Source organism: Apus apus, chromosome 4 (genome assembly GCF_020740795.1).
Source record: "Apus apus isolate bApuApu2 chromosome 4, bApuApu2.pri.cur, whole genome shotgun sequence".
In the NCBI taxonomy this organism is placed as follows: domain Eukaryota; kingdom Metazoa; phylum Chordata; class Aves; order Apodiformes; family Apodidae; genus Apus; species Apus apus.
Window position 1 is genome coordinate 62020147 of NC_067285.1, and position 19475 is coordinate 62039621.

General features: G+C 47.9%; 1 protein-coding gene across 4 annotated transcripts in view; it reads left to right on the forward strand.

The window, feature by feature from the left end:
• The first annotated feature begins 3257 nt into the window (after positions 1–3257).
• The window catches only part of LEF1 (lymphoid enhancer binding factor 1), a 71047-nt gene continuing 54829 nt past the window's right edge, over positions 3258–19475 (forward strand). For 2 of the 4 annotated variants that reach the window (XM_051616873.1, XM_051616875.1), the window contains exons 1-3: positions 3258–3488; positions 4419–4482; positions 5969–6102. In XM_051616873.1, the coding sequence (XP_051472833.1) occupies positions 3279–3488; positions 4419–4482; positions 5969–6102 (408 nt within the window). In that variant the 5' untranslated portion in view covers positions 3258–3278. The remainder of the gene's footprint in view (positions 3489–4418; positions 4483–5968; positions 6103–19475) is intronic. The other 2 variants (XM_051616874.1, XM_051616876.1) reach the window with 1 other exon arrangement.

Here is a 19475-nt window from a genome sequence, read left to right on the forward strand (position 1 = left end):
CACGGGGAGAACGGGCGAGCTGGGCCAGCCGTCAGGGAGTACTGGAGGTGTGGACCCCCTCAACACTGAAATGGAAACTAAAAGGGGGGGGGAACACCACAAAAACCCCACACAAACAACGAACCTCTAAAACGCCAAAACCCTCTCAAACGACCAAAGAGAGCTACGAGGCAAAAACACAGCCACAATGAAAACCCAACCAACCAAAAAAATCACGCGAACATACACAACCTAAAAGGAAATGCTAAAACTAAAAGGAAAAAAATAAAGCACTTTTTTTTTCCCAAAAAAAAGGGAAAAAACCAAACCAAACCAAACAACACGTTAAAAAACCACCTTGTTCAGGTACCGCACCGCGCGTCTGTCGGTGCGGAGCCGGGTGCCGGCGGGCAGGGCGGCGGGCGCGCTCTCGGGGGCGCGCTCCCGGCGGCGGGGTCCTGCCGGACGCTGGCAGGGGCACCGCGGGGAACGCCCCCCGCCAGGCTGTTTTACCCCCATCCCAGCCGAGCTCCACTCCCCAGCCCCACGGACTGCGAGTAAAGCGGCAGCTTTGTGTTGTCTCCAGTCAAATCTGGCGTCGGAGTTAAGGTTTCCTGAGTTCATCCTCTTGTCATAAATCATTACGGTCTCTACCCCCTCCCCCCCCAACCGCCCCCACCCCGGCCCTTTTCTGCCTTCAAAACCTTTCCACCAAAAACTGATCCGGGAAAAACTCCAGCCCACATGAAGGGGGAGACCCCGGGACTGCGGAGGGGTGGGGGGCGGCTGCTTTTCCAGAGGGACCCGGTAATGAAACAGACGGGTGGCCGCGCTGCAGGACCCCCGCCTGCTGCCGGGCCGCCCCGTCGGGGGCAGCGGGCTGCAAGGCTCGGGCGCCCGCCGCAGGGGAGGGTTCCCACAGGGACCGGCCCGGGGCACCTTCCCCCGGCCCGGGTGCCTGTCGAGCGCCGGGAAGAGGAGCGGGAGGGATGCGGCGGCATCTCCGCGCACAAACCATCCCCGAGTTGTCGTTTTCCAAACAACCGCTTGCCAATCGCCTCTCCCCAGCCGCCTTCGCGAGAGAGGGGCTTTCCCTCCATCCGGGGAGCATTGCAAAATTAAGCCCCTTTCCAGGGTTTACATTTGTCAATTTTTTTTCTTCCTCGATTATTTCTTTTTCGCACTTGTTCCGATCTGACAAATCCATCTCTCCCGTTTCCCACAACCTGTTCCCTTTCCAGGGGGGTGGCGGGTCTCATTTCTCAGCTGGATTTTAATTACTCGCTCGTGGGCAACGCTGCAGAGCCGGGAACTGCGGCGCGGCGGGCACCGGGGCTCAGCCCGCCCGAGTCCCGGCCAGCCCTGCCGCCGCGCCGAGAGAGGCATCTGCTGAAAACGGATTCAGCATCCACGTGTTCCTGTTTCTCCGTCTCCCGGCGCTTGAAGGTTTAGCAATCTAGCGGGGCATGTGCAAAACACGAACCGCACTTTTCCGATGCCAAAATCACGGGAAGTTGTTTCCTGAAAAATGTGCGCCCATCGCGTTCGCAAAAATAAAAAAAAGTTGCAGATCCTAACGCTTGCCGAACGCAGCGCCGGCTTTTGTTTGGATGTGGGTTTGGCGTTTTGTTTTAGATTTTTGTTGCTGTTTTGTGTTTGTGTTTTGTTCATGTGCCCTTCACCGGAGCGATGCCGTGCCACCCGGGAGCTAACGGGGCAGCGCGACGGCTGAAGAAATGGGACGAGGCGAGGAATCAATTTCTTGGTGCTGCTCTGGCTCCGTCTACCCGTGTGAAACCGAGGCGAGCTCCCCCGAGCTGTTTTTCTCCCTCTCGCTCGGGGGCTACTACGCATTCCTGCTGGGCACTTGCTGGATTTAATCGCTGTGCGTTAATCCTGCCCTTCGTCCGAAACGGGCACAGGCAGCACTGGGGCAAATCCTCGCACACTCCCTCCCGCTCCCCTTCCCCGAGAAGCGCCGTGTGGCCGCAGCCCCCCCCCCCCCCTCTCCTTCCCCAGAAAGAGAAGTCTCAACAAAGCAGCCCTAAACGCACGGATCTGTCTGCCTGGGGAGGCGGCGAGTGCCTGTGTCCCCCTCGGCGGGCTCCCGGCTGGGTAGGAGCGGAGAGCCAGTGCCCCGGCGCAGCCCCCCCGGTGCGGCACACGCACGCATGTACATGTAGACACACGCACACAGACACACGCAGGCTGCCCGACGCAGCCTGAGCAAAGTTTGCCCAGGCACAGCCCCGCACCCGCTCCCCCCCGGGCCGCCGGCCCCCTCCCCTCCCCGCCCCCGCCGCCCGCCCCCCCGCCCCGGGCACGGTGTCAGTCACGGCGGCGGCTCCTTTCATCTCCACCGCCTCCGCCCCGCCGCCGGAGGGAGGGACGGCGGGCGGGAGCGATGCTGAAGTTGCTCCGCTGCCGCCCCGCGCCCCACCGCCGCCCCCCGCCCCACCCCAGGGCTGCGGCAGGCGGCCCCGCGCCGGAGGCTGAGCGCGGGGGCGGCCGGGGGCGCGGAGGCGCCGCGGCGGCAACTTTTTTTCCTGCCCGCGGGCGCGGAGGGAAGCGGGGGGGGGGGGGGCGGGAATGCCTCCCAGCCCGCTCCATCCCTCCCTCCCTCCTTCCTTCCCTCCCTCCCTCTCTCCCGGGGCTGTTTCTTTCTCGCCCCCACGCCCCCCGCGGTGCCGCTGAGCCGAGCCCAGCAGTGCCCGGAGCCGCGGCGGACAAAGGCCCGGTGGGTGCGCGCCGCGGGCAGCGCCGTCCCCGTCTCCCGGGGTGCCCCCTCCCCCTGCCACCTTCCTCCTCCCCCCCCCAGCCATTTTAATTCGGGCCCGCCCGGGTAGCGCCAACTTCACTTGGAGGCGAAACTCGGGCGGGCTCCGCTCCCCGCCGTGTCCCCTCACCCCCAGGGTGAGCCCGGGCCCCGGGGGGGTGGATGGGGGAGGACGGGGCTCCTGGGGGGCGGGCCCCAGAGCAGTCCTTGGAGGCGGGCGGGACACAAACGGGTCTATTTCGTATTATTCCTGCTGTGTGGCGCGGCGGGTCAAGGCTCCCCGCAGGGCCGGTGCCGTGCGGGAGCAGGGGTACCTCGGCCCCGAGGGGGCGGGCGGACGGGCGGGGGTCTCCAGCTGCTGAGAGCAACCCCGAGGACTTCACGGGATTTTTCCTTCTTCTCTCCTCCTCCTCTTCCTCCTCCTCTCTCCTCCTCCTCCCTCCTCCTCCTCCCTCCGCTGCTCCTCCCGCTCCCCTTCCCGCGGCGGGCCGGCGGCCGCAGCAGACGTCGCGCTGCCGTGAGGATGCCGCAGCTGCCGGGGGCAGGGGGCGGCGGGGGGGACCCGGAGCTCTGCGCTACCGACGAGATGATCCCCTTCAAGGATGAGGGCGACCCCCAGAAAGAGAAGATCTTCGCCGAAATCAGCCACCCCGAGGAGGAGGGCGACCTGGCCGACATCAAGTCCTCCCTCGTCAACGAGTCGGAGATCGCCCCCGGCGCCAACGGGCACGAGGTGCGCGGCCGCGGGGCAGCGCGGAGCGGAGCGGGCGCAGGGGCGCGGGAGGCCGCCTGGAGGGAGCGAGGGAGGGAGCTTCGGCGGGGCACCGAAGAAACCCTATTTTCCGAATTTCCCCTATAAAAAAAAAAAAAACAACACAACAACCGAAAAAAAAACAACAGCAACCAAAAGCAAACAAAAAATCTCACCCCAACTCCCCTTCCCAGAGAGGCTGCGGGCAGAGCCGGGCGGCCTCCGCGCTCGGGAATGGGCTGGGGTGCTGGGAGGCCGCCCCCTCTGCGCTGCGCCCGGGACGAGAAAGTTCCCGCTGGTCCCCCGACGGTGCAACGGTATTGGACCTCAAGCAGCCATGAAATTTCCTCGGTAGAATCAGCGGGATCGGAGTATTAGCCGTAAACTCTTTAAGGGATTTGCATAAAACTGTTTGGGAAGAATTTCCCGACGCTAAAACAACTTCAGGGCGACCTGCCTTTTTTTTTCCCCTTCTTCTTCTTTCTTGTAATTATTTGTTATTGTTTTTTATATATAAAAATATATATAAATATATATATATGTCCAGATCTGGTAATGAGGGCAACCTGATTTTAATTTTTTTTTTAAATCTTTTTAAGAAGAATGTTTCAGCCACCGAAACTCCAGTTATTTTCCAGAAGTAAGACCCTTTCGTTAAATGTAGGTACTTCTGCTAGAAGTGCTTTGCAAAGCCCCATGGTTATTAACGTTGTCATAAAACTATCGTATATACAAATGTTTTTGGTACAGTTGCCTACCAAGAGACTTAAGAGGGAATAGAAAGATGCTTATCTCTTGCCTTAGCCTTTTTCTTTCTACAGGAAGCTGTAGTGTTGTGATCGTTAAATGAGCATCTATACAATTACTTTTCCTCTTTTTCTTCTTTCCTGGTGCTGGATTCCCTGTGGTCAGGTTTCCAGGCAGACTCAAGCACAGGATTCCTACCATGATAAAGGCAGAGAGCACCCCGAGGAAGGTGAGAAGTGTGCAGTCTTGTCTTGTGATATTGTCGCCCTGTGAGCCTCCACACGGTTGTCAGACTGGAGCTTAGTTTCTCTTGGGAATCATAAATTTAGTACCTTTTGGGGAAGAGGGATGCCAGGGCGCTTTCAAAGCACATTTTAGAAGGAGATGAATGTGCAGCACGTTTATCTTGAGTGACCAAATGGTATTTCAGTTGTTTAGAAACTGATAAGTAGGCCAAATGGATCTTCGCTGAAGAAATAACTATTTTTAGGATATCAGCTTAAATGTATCTATCTCTTCACTCATACAGCACAGCTGAGTTGTGTGTGTTCAGAAACTCTTGTGCATTTTGCCCCATAGCCAAATTCTGTTGCTTAAATCTCCCCTTCCAAATCTAAGCATCAGCAGACCTCTTGATTTTTTTAATGTACCAGCTGGTTAATTTTGATTGAGAAGGACAGAGGAAATAACAGAGTTTGCTGGATATCACTTAGTAAGCTGGACACATGTACAAAGAATGTGTGCTGTGAATGTTGGGAGAGTATGTTTAAAATGGAATGCATATTATCATGAACTAAACCAGATCATAAATTCTCTATAAAGACAGACACAGATCAGTCCTGGTGCTTTCAGGGACTCTGTGGTGATCTTTCTCCAAATTAGTCATTAAACAGCCTAAAAGCAATAATTGCCATGCTCATAGCATTTTGGCAGTGAGGGGGAGAAGGTCAGCTCTGTACAGGTTTTTTTTTTCAGCCTTGCATCCTTTTAAATCTCACTTTTTGAGTAGAATCATTGACAACAGTCATATTGGTGCGTGACCTGTTCACCCCCCTTTGCAGGTCCTGGACCCAGATTTTTAATTTTGCTACAAAATAGCCTCCCACACTTGGCTTCCCTCTTGACTGTAGTGCCATATGTCTTCAGTGGCTCACCCCCCCAAATTGTTAGGGTCTCCTTCCAAGCCAGCCCCTGCTCTCTAATTGTTCCTGGTGAGTGCGGCCGGAGTGAATTGTTTGCCACACGCAGTGCTCAGCAAGAGAAGGAAATTACTATATCTAGTTGTCACTGCCCTGTTCCTCTGTTTCCTAACAATGATTTTGGAAACCTGTATTGGCAATACTACTGAGTCCACAAATCTTAGAGGGATGTATAAAATGGGAGAAAACTGCTGCTTGAGAAATGTGATGTCATTGGTGGTGTTTCTGCCTATTTGAACAGGGACAAGCAAAATAAATTGGTTACTCTGAGAGTATTCTGTATTTTAAGCATAAGCTCCTCACTGAGAGTGCTTGCTCCTTTAAGAATTAACTCTTCTTTAAAAAACAAATTTTACAAATTGCTGTCGACCACTTTCTGTTAGAGATAATTTCCATGAGTAAGGAAACATTTGCATGGAGTACATTTTTATGAATGCACAGTACCTGTTTAAGAGATCTAACTTACAAGAAATGCATATGTGAGGAATAATGTAATCTTTGTTTCCTTTTCCATAGGAAAGCATCCAGACAGTGGCTTATACAGCAAGGGACCGTCGTACTCTGGTTATTCTGGGTATATCATGATGCCAAATATGAATAATGACCCATACATGCCTAATGGATCTCTGTCGCCACCCATCCCCAGAACAGTGAGTTATCTCTTCCAAAGACTGGTTTTGGCAAGCTGGGTTTCCTCCTGTTCGGTCTGCAGCGCGTGCTCACCCTGAGATTTTTGGGTTAGCTTCAGTTACAGTCAAGGTTGTGCTTCTGCTGTTCAGAGCCTCCATCCAGTGGAGTTTGGGAGCTCTTAGACGTGTTGGTTGCAGTTGCATTGGAGAAGCTGAGATTATTGTCTATGGTGTCTGACGTCCTTTGAACAGGGCTGGGGGCTCTGGGGGCGAGGAGGGGTCTTTCTTTACGACTGTAGGCTAATGTACGACGGAATGATGTAAATGCTGTCTTTGTAGTGACTGGGACAGATGTGAATTTTCTGGATTTAACTCTTAGTTTGTTGAGGAAAATTGAGGGCTGAAAGCAGAACTGCTGAAGTTGCTTGTCAGTAAGATGAAAAGATTGGATTCTTTTCTCTTCAGAAATGGCATTGCTCTTTGCTGATGTATGTTTATTTCTGCCATCATTTGTTCTGTGTGAACCTTTTGTTTATCTGGCAGTACTGATTTGAAACATATTTTGTGTCTTCAGCCACAAATGGTGAAATGGTTGGTTAGGAATTAATATCAACTGTGATGCAGTCATTAGAGCTTTCATTTACCTTGTGGCTGGCACCAATTCTTCCAGTTTGGTCCCTCTGTTTCCACTGATGTAGATGCACACTTGATGGGTTTTAGTGTACTTCAAATTTTGGGTAGTCAATTCCTATTTATTTTTTGTAAGCCTCTTGGTATACGTACAGAGAGAAGGGGAGGCAATGCTATAAAATGAGCTATGGAAATTTTATTCGTAGAACTAGAATGGGGCAGGAGACAAATTTGCTTGTAGGCATCCTGCTGGAAAAAATGCTGCTGCAATTGTGTGTACTGTGATATGAGAAGCTGGATGCTGTTAGTTCCCTGTGATAAAGCCGTTTTCCGTCTACCGGCTCTTAGATTTTTTGTTTGGCAATCTGTCAGACAACTGGAATTATTTTGCTGTCTGATGTTCATGATTTTTCTTCAGGTTTATGGCTTTTGACTTAAAAAAAGAAAAAAAAAAAAAAAAAAGAGGGCCTAATCTGTGTTGTTAATTTGACAGTAGCAAAGAGTGTTAAATTAGTGGATGTTTGCACTCAGAATGACAGGTTGGTTTGGCACTGGGAAGCACACGGATCTGCCCTTTTTATATGTCACTGTGTTTGAAAGATGCGAAAATGCATGCAATATATTGCTTTTTTAAAAAGGACCTTGCGTGTGCATAAATTACAATTCAGAGGCTTACAGCCATTTAGTGTGAAGCACGATGACCGTGGTGTGTTGATATTTGTTGTTGTAAACACTAGTCTACAGAAATCTTCAGTTCAGTATCTTTGGGAAAAGGATGAAGCTTCTCAAGAGGTAACGGAGGCTCAAACCTGTCCCTTTGATGACTGGGAAACTTGGAACCTTTTTTTACCCACTCTTTACCACCTTACCTTCCTAAGAAAATCCCTAGTGCTGGTGCAAGGCTTTGAACAACAAAATCCAGAGTCATTATTAACTGAGAATTTTCTCCATGTACGCATGCTGTGGGGCTGCTACTTTTTACTGATCTGGCATCAATGCCCCTGGAGTATCGGCTTCTTGTGGAGGCTGTTGGCTCAAGTACTTGAGGAACCATCCTACATGGGTACTTTGTGGGGGGGAAAGCATCTGCTTTCTAATTGTAAAACTGCGTGCTGAACATCAGAGGGGCTGATTTAGTTCAATGTTGCTCTTGCATGTTAAAGCAGCACCACTATTTTGGTCAAATCGTGCAGTTGCAGGGCTCCAATGTTGACATAAGCCCGGAGTTCTTTCAGTTTAACCACAAGGCTACACGCTTGAGTTATTAAATAATTTTTTTGTTTAATTGAACTATAATCTTTGTTAGTCTCCTAGCTGACAGCTAGGTTTTAGTGCGCGCGAGATCAAAACGCTGCATCCAGGAGATGACACGCTCGCTTGCTTCATGGCCAGCCACAGGTCCGGCTCCAGCCCTGCTGCCTCTTCACCTTTGTGGGGTCCCGACTGCTGCCCCATAGGTTTGCTCGCGCTCCCCTTTTCGGGGGGATGTGCCAGGGGTAAGGAGCAGCCGAGATCAGCAAGCTCTGGAGGTGGAGGTCTCCCCTGGGGTGTCATTCCCCGGCCATTTGTGCGGGAGCAGCCCTGCGGTGTGTACCTGTGCCCTGACATTTGCATGACAAAGCCACTTCTTGTTGCTGCATCTGTTGCCTCGAGGTGTTAGGCAGGATTAAAAAGCCGCCCTGGGGTGCTGAATCGCCTTTTTTTCCACCCAGCACAAACCCTTGGAAGGACCCTGCTCCCTGCAGACTGCCTGGGGGGATGCACCCCTGGGAAAAAGCAGCCAGAGCCAGGACCAGGACTGTCTCTGATGGAGGTGGCCTGGGCTCGCTATGCCAGTAAATACCTCTTGGAATGAGAAAAAAGTTGCTTTCGCCAACATATGCAGGAAAAATAACACAATCTTTTTTTTAAAAAAAAAAAAGCAAGCGCTTTAAATTCTTGCTCTTTAAAATAAAAAAATTAAATCTGTAGTCAGACACGACGTGTCTAATAAGCCTTAAAAGAAGGAAACTGAAGTGTAATTTCAGTGCAGGGGAGAGGTTTTATTAGGATTTCTCAGCTTCCAAATGCTATTGCTAGAGTGTTCTCATATTCCCTTCCCTTTCCCCCTGTTTTTTTATTTTACTGAAAACGGATTTGCCTTTTACAAGTTGCATTTGTAGGAGCAGGAGAGTGTTAATTACAAGTTCTGGTACAAGGCTTGCCCCACAGTACACATTTGTATCTGACAGCGGGTAAGTGAAAAAGCAAAGCAGTTCTTTTTGGTTGACTTCAGGAAAAATGGCACATGCTGGTATAAAAACGCAGTAACACCTGGTGAACGTGCATCCTGTGTGCTCGAGATAGTTTTTGGTGGTTTCTCAGTGTCGTGGGGGTACTGAAGGTGGGAGATGGAGACAGCTGTGGGTGTTTCTTTTTTGTTTTGTTAGTTTTGGGGTAGCAAACCTTTCTCATCTGTATGCTGGGAATGTGGGGACCAAGGAGCTGATGGAAGAATAATAATTTCTCTTGTGTGTTAAGTTCATCCAGAAAATAATTTTGTCTTTGTTTCTCCGTCTTGCCCAATTATTTACACTTTCTGTGGGAAGACAGAGGATTTCTGCAACATCCCTTTTGTCTCTTTTTATCGGTTGTTTGGGTCGGGGTTTATTTCTTTGTGGCTAAACTGTCTCTTTGTAGCAGCTGGAGGTGTTAAATAGGTTGAAGGATACAATCTATAAACACCTTCCAGTGACTTGCAAAACACAGCATATCCATTTGAAAATGATGAGGAATTCCACTAAGAGAGTCTGAACCCAAAGAACAACATTTAAATGCAGGACCCCCCTACCTTGCCCAAGTTTTAGATATTCCTTGGGTGCATCTGCATGACAAGGGGTGTAGAGGTAGCTTCTGTCTTGAAGAGCTAACAGCTCAGGAGAAATTGTGTGGATAATATATAGGCAGGAAGGAGGATGAAGGTAGAAATAGGAAGAATGCATGGCTACAAAGCCCCAATAAGAGGGGTTTATTTCCCTAACTGCATCTTGCTGTGCCCCTGAAAGCGGGTTGGTTCACTTGCTTATGGGGAATTTTTGGGACCTCTAGGGTAATGTATGGGAGTGTTAGAGCTAGCATATCCAGCTACAGAAGGACATGAGCCTCATTATTTATAATACTTTCGTTTCCTGAGAGTCAGCTTCTGCCAACTGTGCGATTCTAAGCACTTGCTGGGAGCCATGGTCAGCTGAAAGCTCCATGGCCCAGTATGAAACAGACTTTGTAGCACAGATGTTGGGGCTCAGCTTCTGCTCCCGTATCACCAATCAGAAAGCTTTGCACTAATTCCCAAGCTGACATCAGAGCAGGATGCTCCAAGGGCCATAGACAGCTGCGTTCCTGTCACACGTCTCGTTTCTTCTCTGTGCAACCTCAGATCCATGCTGAAGGAAGTGAGTTGCACGAGCAGCCAAGGGGCTCGATGAGCCAGAGCTGCTCGTCCAGCACCGAGGCTCTGTCGCTTCACCCTGCACACTGTTTGTCTTCCAAATAACTTCTTAAATAACTTCAAAATCAGATGAAGAAGAGCACAAGGCTTCCCAATGCTGTGGAAGCAAAACTTGCTGGGGTTCATTTGGGTGAGTGCGGAGAGGAATTTTATCTGAGGGGCTTGGCACCGGGAGAGAAGAGAAATCTGCTCAGCTCTATTAGAGGGACTCACTGCTGCAAGCGTGTCTGTCAGCTGCTCTGACTCAAGTGTCACAGCTGATCAGTCTAAGATATGAGCCAGGTCTCTGTGAAACACAGATCCAAGCCGTGAACGGTCATGGGCTGAGCTTGGGTTGTACTTTCTTTCTCCCCCTTAGTAAAATGAATTCTCCATTAGGAAAAGGGGCAGAAGAAGGGTTTCCAGGTTGGATTTTATCTGAAGCCTGATCTGGTTGCTTGTGAAAAGATGGCAGAATCCAGGCAGAGTCTCATGTACGTATGTCCATCATGAGCGTGTTCTTTGGGCGCATCCTGGTGGAGGAAACAGCCTTTCCGCTTTTGCTGCCTTATTCTTGTCAGGGTGATGTAATTTGCAAATCTGTGTACTTGTGAATGGGCAAGTGGTAAAGAAAATGTTCTCCTGACTGTCAGGACAGAGCCAGCAGTTGTATTTGTGTGGCTTCAATGGAGATGTAATCAAAAACCCCACCCGTTACAAATCATCAAAGTTGCAGCTTTTGAATATCAAGGTCTGGGCATGCTTATGTTATAAATATCCTTTTTTCCCTGTATCTACGAGCTGATTAAATATAAACTGTAAACAGTGACACTGACGCTTACATTTTAGGGTGGTTTATGAGCAAAATGTCATTCCTGTTATTTTGGTGCTGTGCCACCTCTTCTCCAACTTAATCTCAGCCCAGGAAAAAATGTTAATAAGAATAGCTTGTTACAGACTGAACATGCCAGGGAGGATATGGCTCGAGAAGAAAGCCTGAAGCTCCACAGGTTCAAGCATCAAAAGCAGAAGACTTTTTCCAGGTAGTTGCAACATTGCATGGTTGCAGGCATTGAAAAGCCTGGGTACTGCAAGCCTGGTTCCTCCTGAGTGCTTAACTTCTGTTTATAGTTAGGGAAAATTCCTCCTGATACAGAAAGGAAATAACCCACACAAAAGCATTTTACTGCTGCTGTAATATTTCTGAAGTTCTATTAGAGGCATGTGCTTTTTTTTGCTAGTAGTAAAACACTGTGTGTCTGTCTCTCAGAAGACAGGCGTGCAAGGGTGTTTTACTTCGGACACCAAACATTTTGCAGGCTGTGTGTTCTGTGGCCTGATGTGATCTCCTGTGTTGATCTTGCATGGACAGACCACTATCCAGCATGTGACCAGTCCAAGGGAAGCGCTCCCACAAACTATGGGTCCTTGACCTAATGGAGGCAGGCTGTCCTCGGCTGTGTCCTCCCCACTGCTGCTGGGCAGCCTTGCGCTGTGATGCTCTAGTTGTGTGTAGATTACTCCCATTAAACTGCCACTGTCCTGGCTAGCAAGCAGCTCTCTCTGCTTCTGGCCATAACGCACATTTGCTGTGAAGACTGTTCTCATCTGGCCATTGGGTTTGTTCCCTTCTTACAGGACGCTGTGGGGAAGGTGGCGCAGCTGCTGGGCGAGCTGCTCCTGCCTGGGCAGTTGGGGATTAGTGTCTCTGTCACTTAGGCACTTTGCAAGCGTTAGATTCAGTTCAGAAAATTGCATTCAGAATAACTTAAATCCAGAAACCCAATGGCTTCTATTTTGAGACTTGGATCTTGTGGATATGTTTATTTAGTTTGGGTTTCCCACTTCAAAGGAATCTGTCCTCTCAGCAAGAAAGTGATTGAGTACTTAAATAAAAATGTATTCATTCAATCTTTGGGATTGAGCTAAAAGTAGAGTAGGGAGTTAACGTGTGTGCCAACTGTGCTAATCAGCCAGGGATTGCCTGTTCTAATGGGGAAGAAAAGTGATCTGAACTGCCTGAGGAGAAATGGCATGTGTTCCCCTGCCTTCTAGCGCTGCTGTTGCTTGCTGATGCTTCAGATTGAGATGAAGGACCTAGAATATCTTCATCTGTATCTTCAAAGATACCTAATCCCTCGTGTAGAAGAGCATTTTCATGGAACTGAAATGTCAACTCAACATTTGTTTGTTTTCTTTAAGTGGCTGTACACATAGGTAAGGTTGTGCAGAAAATCAATGAGATGAGCTTACTCAGCAAAAATTTCAAGGGTAAAGTTACAAATATTTGTTTGAATATTTTTAACACGAGCAGTTTAACTTGAATAGTAAGTGTATTGTTGTCACCAGCTGTAACACATAAACCAGAGAATTGCTTTGCTTAGGAGTTATTAGGCAAACCAAAGAACTGTTAATTCTCAAAGGTGTCTGCCTATCCCAGCACTTTCTGTACTCTGGCCGTGTACTTCAAACAGCACTGTGCAAGTCAGGGGGCAGGTCCACTTCACTCAGACCACTGCACGGGCAAGAAGTCCCTTGGGAGCCCATGATATCACGCACACGCTTGCCACCAGCTACCTTCTCAAAATGTTAGGGCTTTGAATGAGCAGGGGTGTGCATGTGTGTACTTGTGGTGCAAGGGAGGTCCTGTAATGCTCCTTCACCAAAGAGCAGAAGAAATCTGTTTGCTGGACGTTTTTTTTTTCCCCTTCTTGCTTTTTGAGTAGGGAAGCTTTAAAGTCAATTGAAGCAGGCTGCTGCTGCTGCAGGTCCAGCACAGTTCCTGGCACTGCACACACTCCACAGCCCTGCTCTAAGGAGCCTGCAACCATGACTTGTGGGAGCTGCAGCAAAGCCTGCCATGTCGGCACAGGGAAAGAGATTTGACACAACTGAAGGGCGTGATGCTGAAATCCCATTGATACTGATGGTGGCTTGGCTTCCCCCTTAGCTGACTGAAATGTAGGTCTGGATGGACACAGCAGGTGTTACCCAAAGAAAAGCAGTCTGTAAATGGTCTCATTTGTCATCTATGTCCAAATAACAGGGAAAGGGAACATGGATCTGTTGAACAGTGCTGTTGTCTCAGAAATGGAGAGAGATGAGCTCCAAAAACTGTCCCCACAGGCCCTGTATTTCTGGGTTGTGGTCCTAGTGACATAGGCTGCTCAGAACCAATGCTCTGTCTCAGTAACTGGTCACTTAGCTATGCTGTAAAGCTCTATTTCTTCAATTTTCTGCCTCTTTCTGTATTTCAAAACTGCTTCAGAGATTTATCTTTCTGACTGTCTGTTGTCTCTCCACAGTTCTGGCATATCTTCTTGCCTTGATCTTTCTTCATCCCTCCCAAATCTTGCATTGGCAAGCTTTGTTTAGCATAAAAAAAGTACAGTGTGGAGGTGTCGATTGAAGGTGTCAACGCTTGTCAAATGCAGACCATGCCTGGGGAGAAGGCCTTTTCCCTGTCGATGTGCTAAAATGCAGATAAACTGTGTCCAGTGATGTAAATGTGTTTACTCTGTTAGAATGCTACAGTCCAGCAATTTGTTGCTCAGGGTCTCTAGTTTCTGAAGTTTAACTGGTGCTGTATCAGGTTTAGGAATCTGCAGTTACAAGTGGTGATTGTGTTTTTTTGATATGCTCTGCATCCCTTCACCCAGTCCTGTAATGCCTTTGTTGCAGCTTCCTATAGCTCCCCAGTACCCCCACGGTGAGCAAGGTTTCTGCCACCGACCCATGTTGCAGACCAGGCAGCAGTGCTGCAAAACCAATCAGCCATGCAGCTTTCAGAGTTCATTTTTACCAAGTGGCTCCCTTCTCATGGCTGTGTCCTCTTCTCAATGTAGGGTTGTGGCAGCTTGTTTCATCATATGGCACTGCTTGCAGCCTGGTTGGCAGCACTTCTGTTTCTAAAAAATGAAGAAATGTTCGTTACAGAAAAGTTGAGGTAAAGCAGGGGAGTAGCTGGGGTTTGACACAGAGCAGGGACCCTCTGAGTTGGGGGAGATTTTGATTTCTCCCCTCAGCATTTGCACAAGAATTAACCCCTGAAAAGAGTAAAAATGATCCCTAGGTTCATGTACAAGTCCTCTTCTCAAATATGAATGCATGTGGAGGGAGGTTCAGCCTCTTGAGGAGCTTTTGGAAGCAGGCTGGAGGGTGATGGTCAGGTGTAGGAGCCTGCGGCGGTGGGGTGGGCTGCGGCATCCCCGGGTCACTCCAGGCTGCTGAGGACTGACATGGGAAGGAAAAGGGAACTACTCACTGAGCTGGCGCTGGGAGAACTTTTGAAGATATTGAGGAAATAAGCTATGTATTGGGCATACTAAAATACATTTTGAAAAACACAGGCAATTAAAATAATTTACCCTAAAGAATGCCACTAAAGCTCATTGTTTTGCTGCCTCTCACCCTAGCTTACTGGGTTATATTTGTGTCTGTCCTTTACTGTCCAGTTTCCTCCTGAACACAACTGAAATTCAGTTGGAACTGAGCATACTGGATTTGAAAAATTTGTTACTCAAAACCACTCTGCCTCACATTATTTCATGTCTTAAATACCCCTGGTACAGGAAGGGAAGGAAGCTGTGCTGGATTTAAAGGAAAAAAGAAACAAGCATTTCTAGAGCTTAGCTCTTAAGTGTGTGGTTTTTTTCTGGTTTTATTGTGCCTTTTTTGCCCCTCAGTTATATTTCTAGGATAATAGTGCAGAGATTTTGATTAGATGTAAATCTTCAGAAGGAGTCAGGAGAACTGCAAGAAGATGTTAATTTATTAGACGTTTTGACAGCACTATCGCAAACATGTTTGCATTTATTTTTTTTACTGGCAACGGCTAAACTTCTTATCTGAGTGCCCTGTAAAAGATGACTTCATAATTTGTAATAAGGAAATATTAAGACACTCTAGGAGAGGTGGTCAAAATGCTGTTTTGCGTGAAACTTTCTTAAATTCAAGGGCCCTCCTAAAACAACTTGTGTAGAAAGCTTTCCCTCTTCCTTTCAGACTTTGCATTATTCCCTTTTTTTCCTTTTTCATTCCAGAGGTATATTTGGAAAGGAGAATATGGCGGGCTAATGGGGCAGAACAATAATTACTCAGTTGGGAAGTGTGGTTTAATCAGAGCTGTTTCAGAAACCTCCCCAGTGTTTGTGGCAGAGACAGACTTCTTAGGAGATTTCAGAGAGGGGTTTGTGAAGCTTGTCTTCCAGCTGTGGCTCAAGGACTTCATGTAAGTAAGTTCTGCAAGTTAAACAGTTGTGCTCACTGCACAAATAATGCCCTCCTTCTTTTAAGTAACTCTTTGTGTCTAACATCCTCTGGACAAAGCATTTTTTCAGGTTCAGTCAGCAGAAGAGTCTGTGTGTGGGTCTCATGTTTCTCTTCTGGAGGCAGCATTTCACAGCCCAGCAGCCCCTAGCTCGTAAGTCAGCCAGGGCCTGATGTTGGCCTTTAGTTCATCACCTGCTCCCCCCCTGCTCTGCTGGGCTTGGTGGGTTCTCCCAGGAGGCTTGTTAAGACAGTGGCTGAGATTTGAGCCCAGGTGGTTAAGGCAGTACTGGGAGAGCTGTAGTAACAAAAGTGCCACTGGTAGGTTATAGCTATTTTGGGGGTGTAGCAAAAGTTTGTGTCTGTGCAATTGAGCATGAAATAGGCAAATTCTGTGTATCATTACCCAAGGCAGAGTCTAGCATGGGGATGTGGCTTGTGGAAATCACAGCTCATCTGTGGCTGCTGGCAGATTCCTAGGAGGTATCCCTGGTGCCCACACTGGCACAGGGAGGGGTCACATCCCCTGCTTCTCCCACCCTGCTTCCAAAAGCAGAGGCACAGTCTGGGAGGAGGCTTCTGCGAATGAGAACCTGAACAAGCCGTGTTTGTTAAGAGACTTGGATGATGGCAGAGGTGGGAACAAAATCCACGTTTCCAGAGTTTGCTTCAGGAACCCATATGACAGACAGCTTGCTTCTAAAGTAAGGTTTATTCGATTGTTTTGTCTTTTTTCATGGAAACAAACCAGAAGTCTGAGAAAGTAAAAGCTGGGATGTGTGAGGAGGGAGTGAATAAGAGGAATAAAACTAGTGCAGACAGGAAGAAATTTGATGTCAGTGCTGGCTGTGGCTGGTGTTTCATACTGAGTCTTTCAGTTAAGTGCCAGGCAATCCTACTGAAGTCATAACTATAAGCAAGGACGATCTTAAAAAATTATCTTAAAAACTTCTTTGTCAAAAAGCGGACTTAGTTTTTTTCTCATTTTCCCTCTCCGCAGCAGCACCTGTATCTTCCCACTCTTTTCTGTTTGCTCTCCCCCTGCGGGAGGGCCAGCCTGCTTGCCCTCAGCATCATTATTTGCACCACTCAGTTTTGTCTCAGTCCCTCTCTCAGAAATTCAGCCCAAATGCAGTTAGATAACCAGCACGGTACGCTCCCTTTCCCAGGAAGCTGCCATCCATTTGAGGTTCTGGCACTTGGTGCGTTGGGGATGCTTGACCAGGTTTTCTCAACCATCTCCCCTGGGCACCAGGATAGTGGGGTTTTTGTTGTTTAACATAGGGTTAGGAAGATCTTGTTCTGCTGCATCTTAAAGCAGCTATTTGGGATAGTGTCTTGGCAGTGGTGGTATCTCTCTTCCTCTTCTAGCCATGGTGGGCACCTGCCATGGCCTGAGCCATGCCCTGCGCCTCAACAGCCCCCGGTGGGAAGAGTGTATTGCAGAGGAGGTGCTGACTGTTTTGATGCTGGAGCCTTTAAACTTCTGGGCATCCTGAGATGCCTGCTGCTTTAATGTGTGCATCCAGGCTGTGCTTGCTGGAGCGCAGATCTCTGCTTCGTATGTGGTGAGCGGTGTGTCTGAGTGGCATCACCTCTCCAGGGTTACCCAGGTCATCAGTGTTGTTTTCTTCTTCCTTCACAGCTCTCTAGCTGCAGCGTGTACACGGTGGCTGCAGCTGGCAGCTGCACATCCCCCAGCACTGCAGCCAAGCCTAAAACTTAGATTGCTGCAGTTATGCAGGTCGTCACTTTGCGGGGGTCAGGATTTAAAGATCTGGTAAGGTTTGTTGTGAGGTCATCCAGCCGTGCCCTGACAGGGTCACTGAGAAAGCCTGTGTGAGAAGCTGTACCTGTGCTCAGGCATGGAGAGCTGGCTGTGCAGTTTACATGGTGGGTGTGCAGTATGAAAAGCTGGCCGACAGCCTTTGCCTGCCTGTTTTGGGCTAAATGGTGTCTCTTAAATTTCAGTGAATAGTGAAAAAAGTAGCAAGCTTTCGAGCAGAACTATCAAGTGAATCTTCTGCAAATGAAAAAAAAAGTCCCTGGAAGGGAAAATAAGCAGTAATTACAGCAAGACATACTTTTTCATCACAGTCATGTTTGATAGTGAAAGGCAGGGTTGCATCACTGTAAAAAAGTTACTTCTCTGCTGCTGTTTCTCCATAGCTGCAAGTGGTTTTGAGGCCTTTGCAATTCTTCACATGTTGCTTGCTCAGTTTCTGGAGGCTGGCAATCATTTCCAGATACTTGGGACTCCTGATGGGATAGGCAGAAGTTGAATTAGCTGCCCTGCCAACATGGCAGCAGACACCTCTGCTTACAGTGTATGCTCCGGCTCCCTGCATCTTGTTTTTCTTTCCTCAGTGTTGCTTTATGGGCATTCCTCTGGTTATCAGAATGGACACCAGAGCCACAAAGAATTAGTCTTGATTTAAGAAAGCAGGCTGTGCAGAGGAAGCAGTAAATTTGCTGGGGATGGCAGGAGAATAGAGAGGTTGAACCCCAAACCGTTGGTTTAACACAGAAAAGACTTCTGTCTTTTAATACTACTAAAAAATTACAAGCTTTTCCATCTTGGTAAAGAGCTTGCTACATTTGGCTCTCATTTCAGCCTCAGGATGGTTAGTGTGTGTTAAGGATCAGTCAAAATAAAAATGAGAAAGTTTCCCAGCCTTGAAATGACAGAGACATAAGCCCTGCATCCACAGGGAGGTAGGGCAGATCCCTTTGCTGTTGTCTTTGAGTCAGGATTTTAATGATTTCAGGGAAAAAAGGAGTGTTAGAACAGCAGAAGAAAAACGACACAGCTAAGAGGAAATTATTTTTATTGCTGATACATGGGTGCTCATAATGTTTAATTCTTTACACCTTATAATATTTATTTCTTTACAATTTATAATCTTGAATTCTTTACAGCTTATGCTTTACTTACACATTCTTCCTTCTTTACCACTCTGCATGCTGTAGTGGCAGCTACTATATTTCAAAATTACTACTCTTAAAAGCTTCCACTCAGTGGTTTTAGAATGAATAAAAATATTTGCCAAAGTAGCAGTGGTGCTCAGACTGTTCAGCACACGGACACAGAGTGAGTGGTTCAGCTGTGGTGCCCTCCTAGGCTCTCACTTTTTGCATTCTCCTTATTCCCCCTCGTTTCCACTGCTAAGTTTTAAAAGCTGCCTAGAAATATTTTTTCAGGGCACTGTAAACATATTTTTAATCAAAGTTCAGGGCAGTCTTCCTCAACAGAGATTTACTTTTGTTTTCACCAGCCAGCTGAGGAGAGAGGAGGAGCATGAGAGTGCTTGATGCCCCTGAAAACAGTACTGTGGCAAGAACGGTTTTAAGGCAGCCTAAGAGTTGTCTGTATGAGTGGGGAAAAGGGAGTCTTGGAGGAAGCTTTTTGGTATTTTACACTTTTAGATAATTATTAATCTTTTTAGATAACTAATGGGGATTTAGAGTTTGTTTGCTATGTGCCGCGTGTCTGGTTTAGGGTAAATGAATGGTTGACAGTTTACTACAAGAAGCTGGAGAGGGGAGGTGACAGCCTGGGCATCTGCATTATTTTGCCTTGCATCAGGTGCTAAAAGTCACAAAACATACTGTGAGTCACAATATTTTTTCACAATTTGACTCGCTTGCCCAGTCGTATTTTTACTTCAGCCTTTAGGCTTGAAAAAGCATGTGCATAATCAGTTCATTTTGTGTGGTCTAGGCTATAAAAATACCCCCTCTGTTCTTTCCATATGAAAAACGTGTTTTTAATTTTGGGGAACTTATATAATTTTCTGTGCTTTCTTTTGTATCTCAGATTGAAAACAAATGCTCCCTTCCCCTAACTTTGCATGTTCCAATTACAGAGTTGTGAAAATAAGTCATCCTTCAGCTTTTGTTACTTTAAAACAGCTATCGGTGATGTCAGAGTCAATACTAAAAGCATTAAGAATGCTGGCAGAATGTAATGCAGCTGCAATCCAACATGATGTTGGAAATGGGGTTGAGAGCATAAAGGCTTTCCATATTC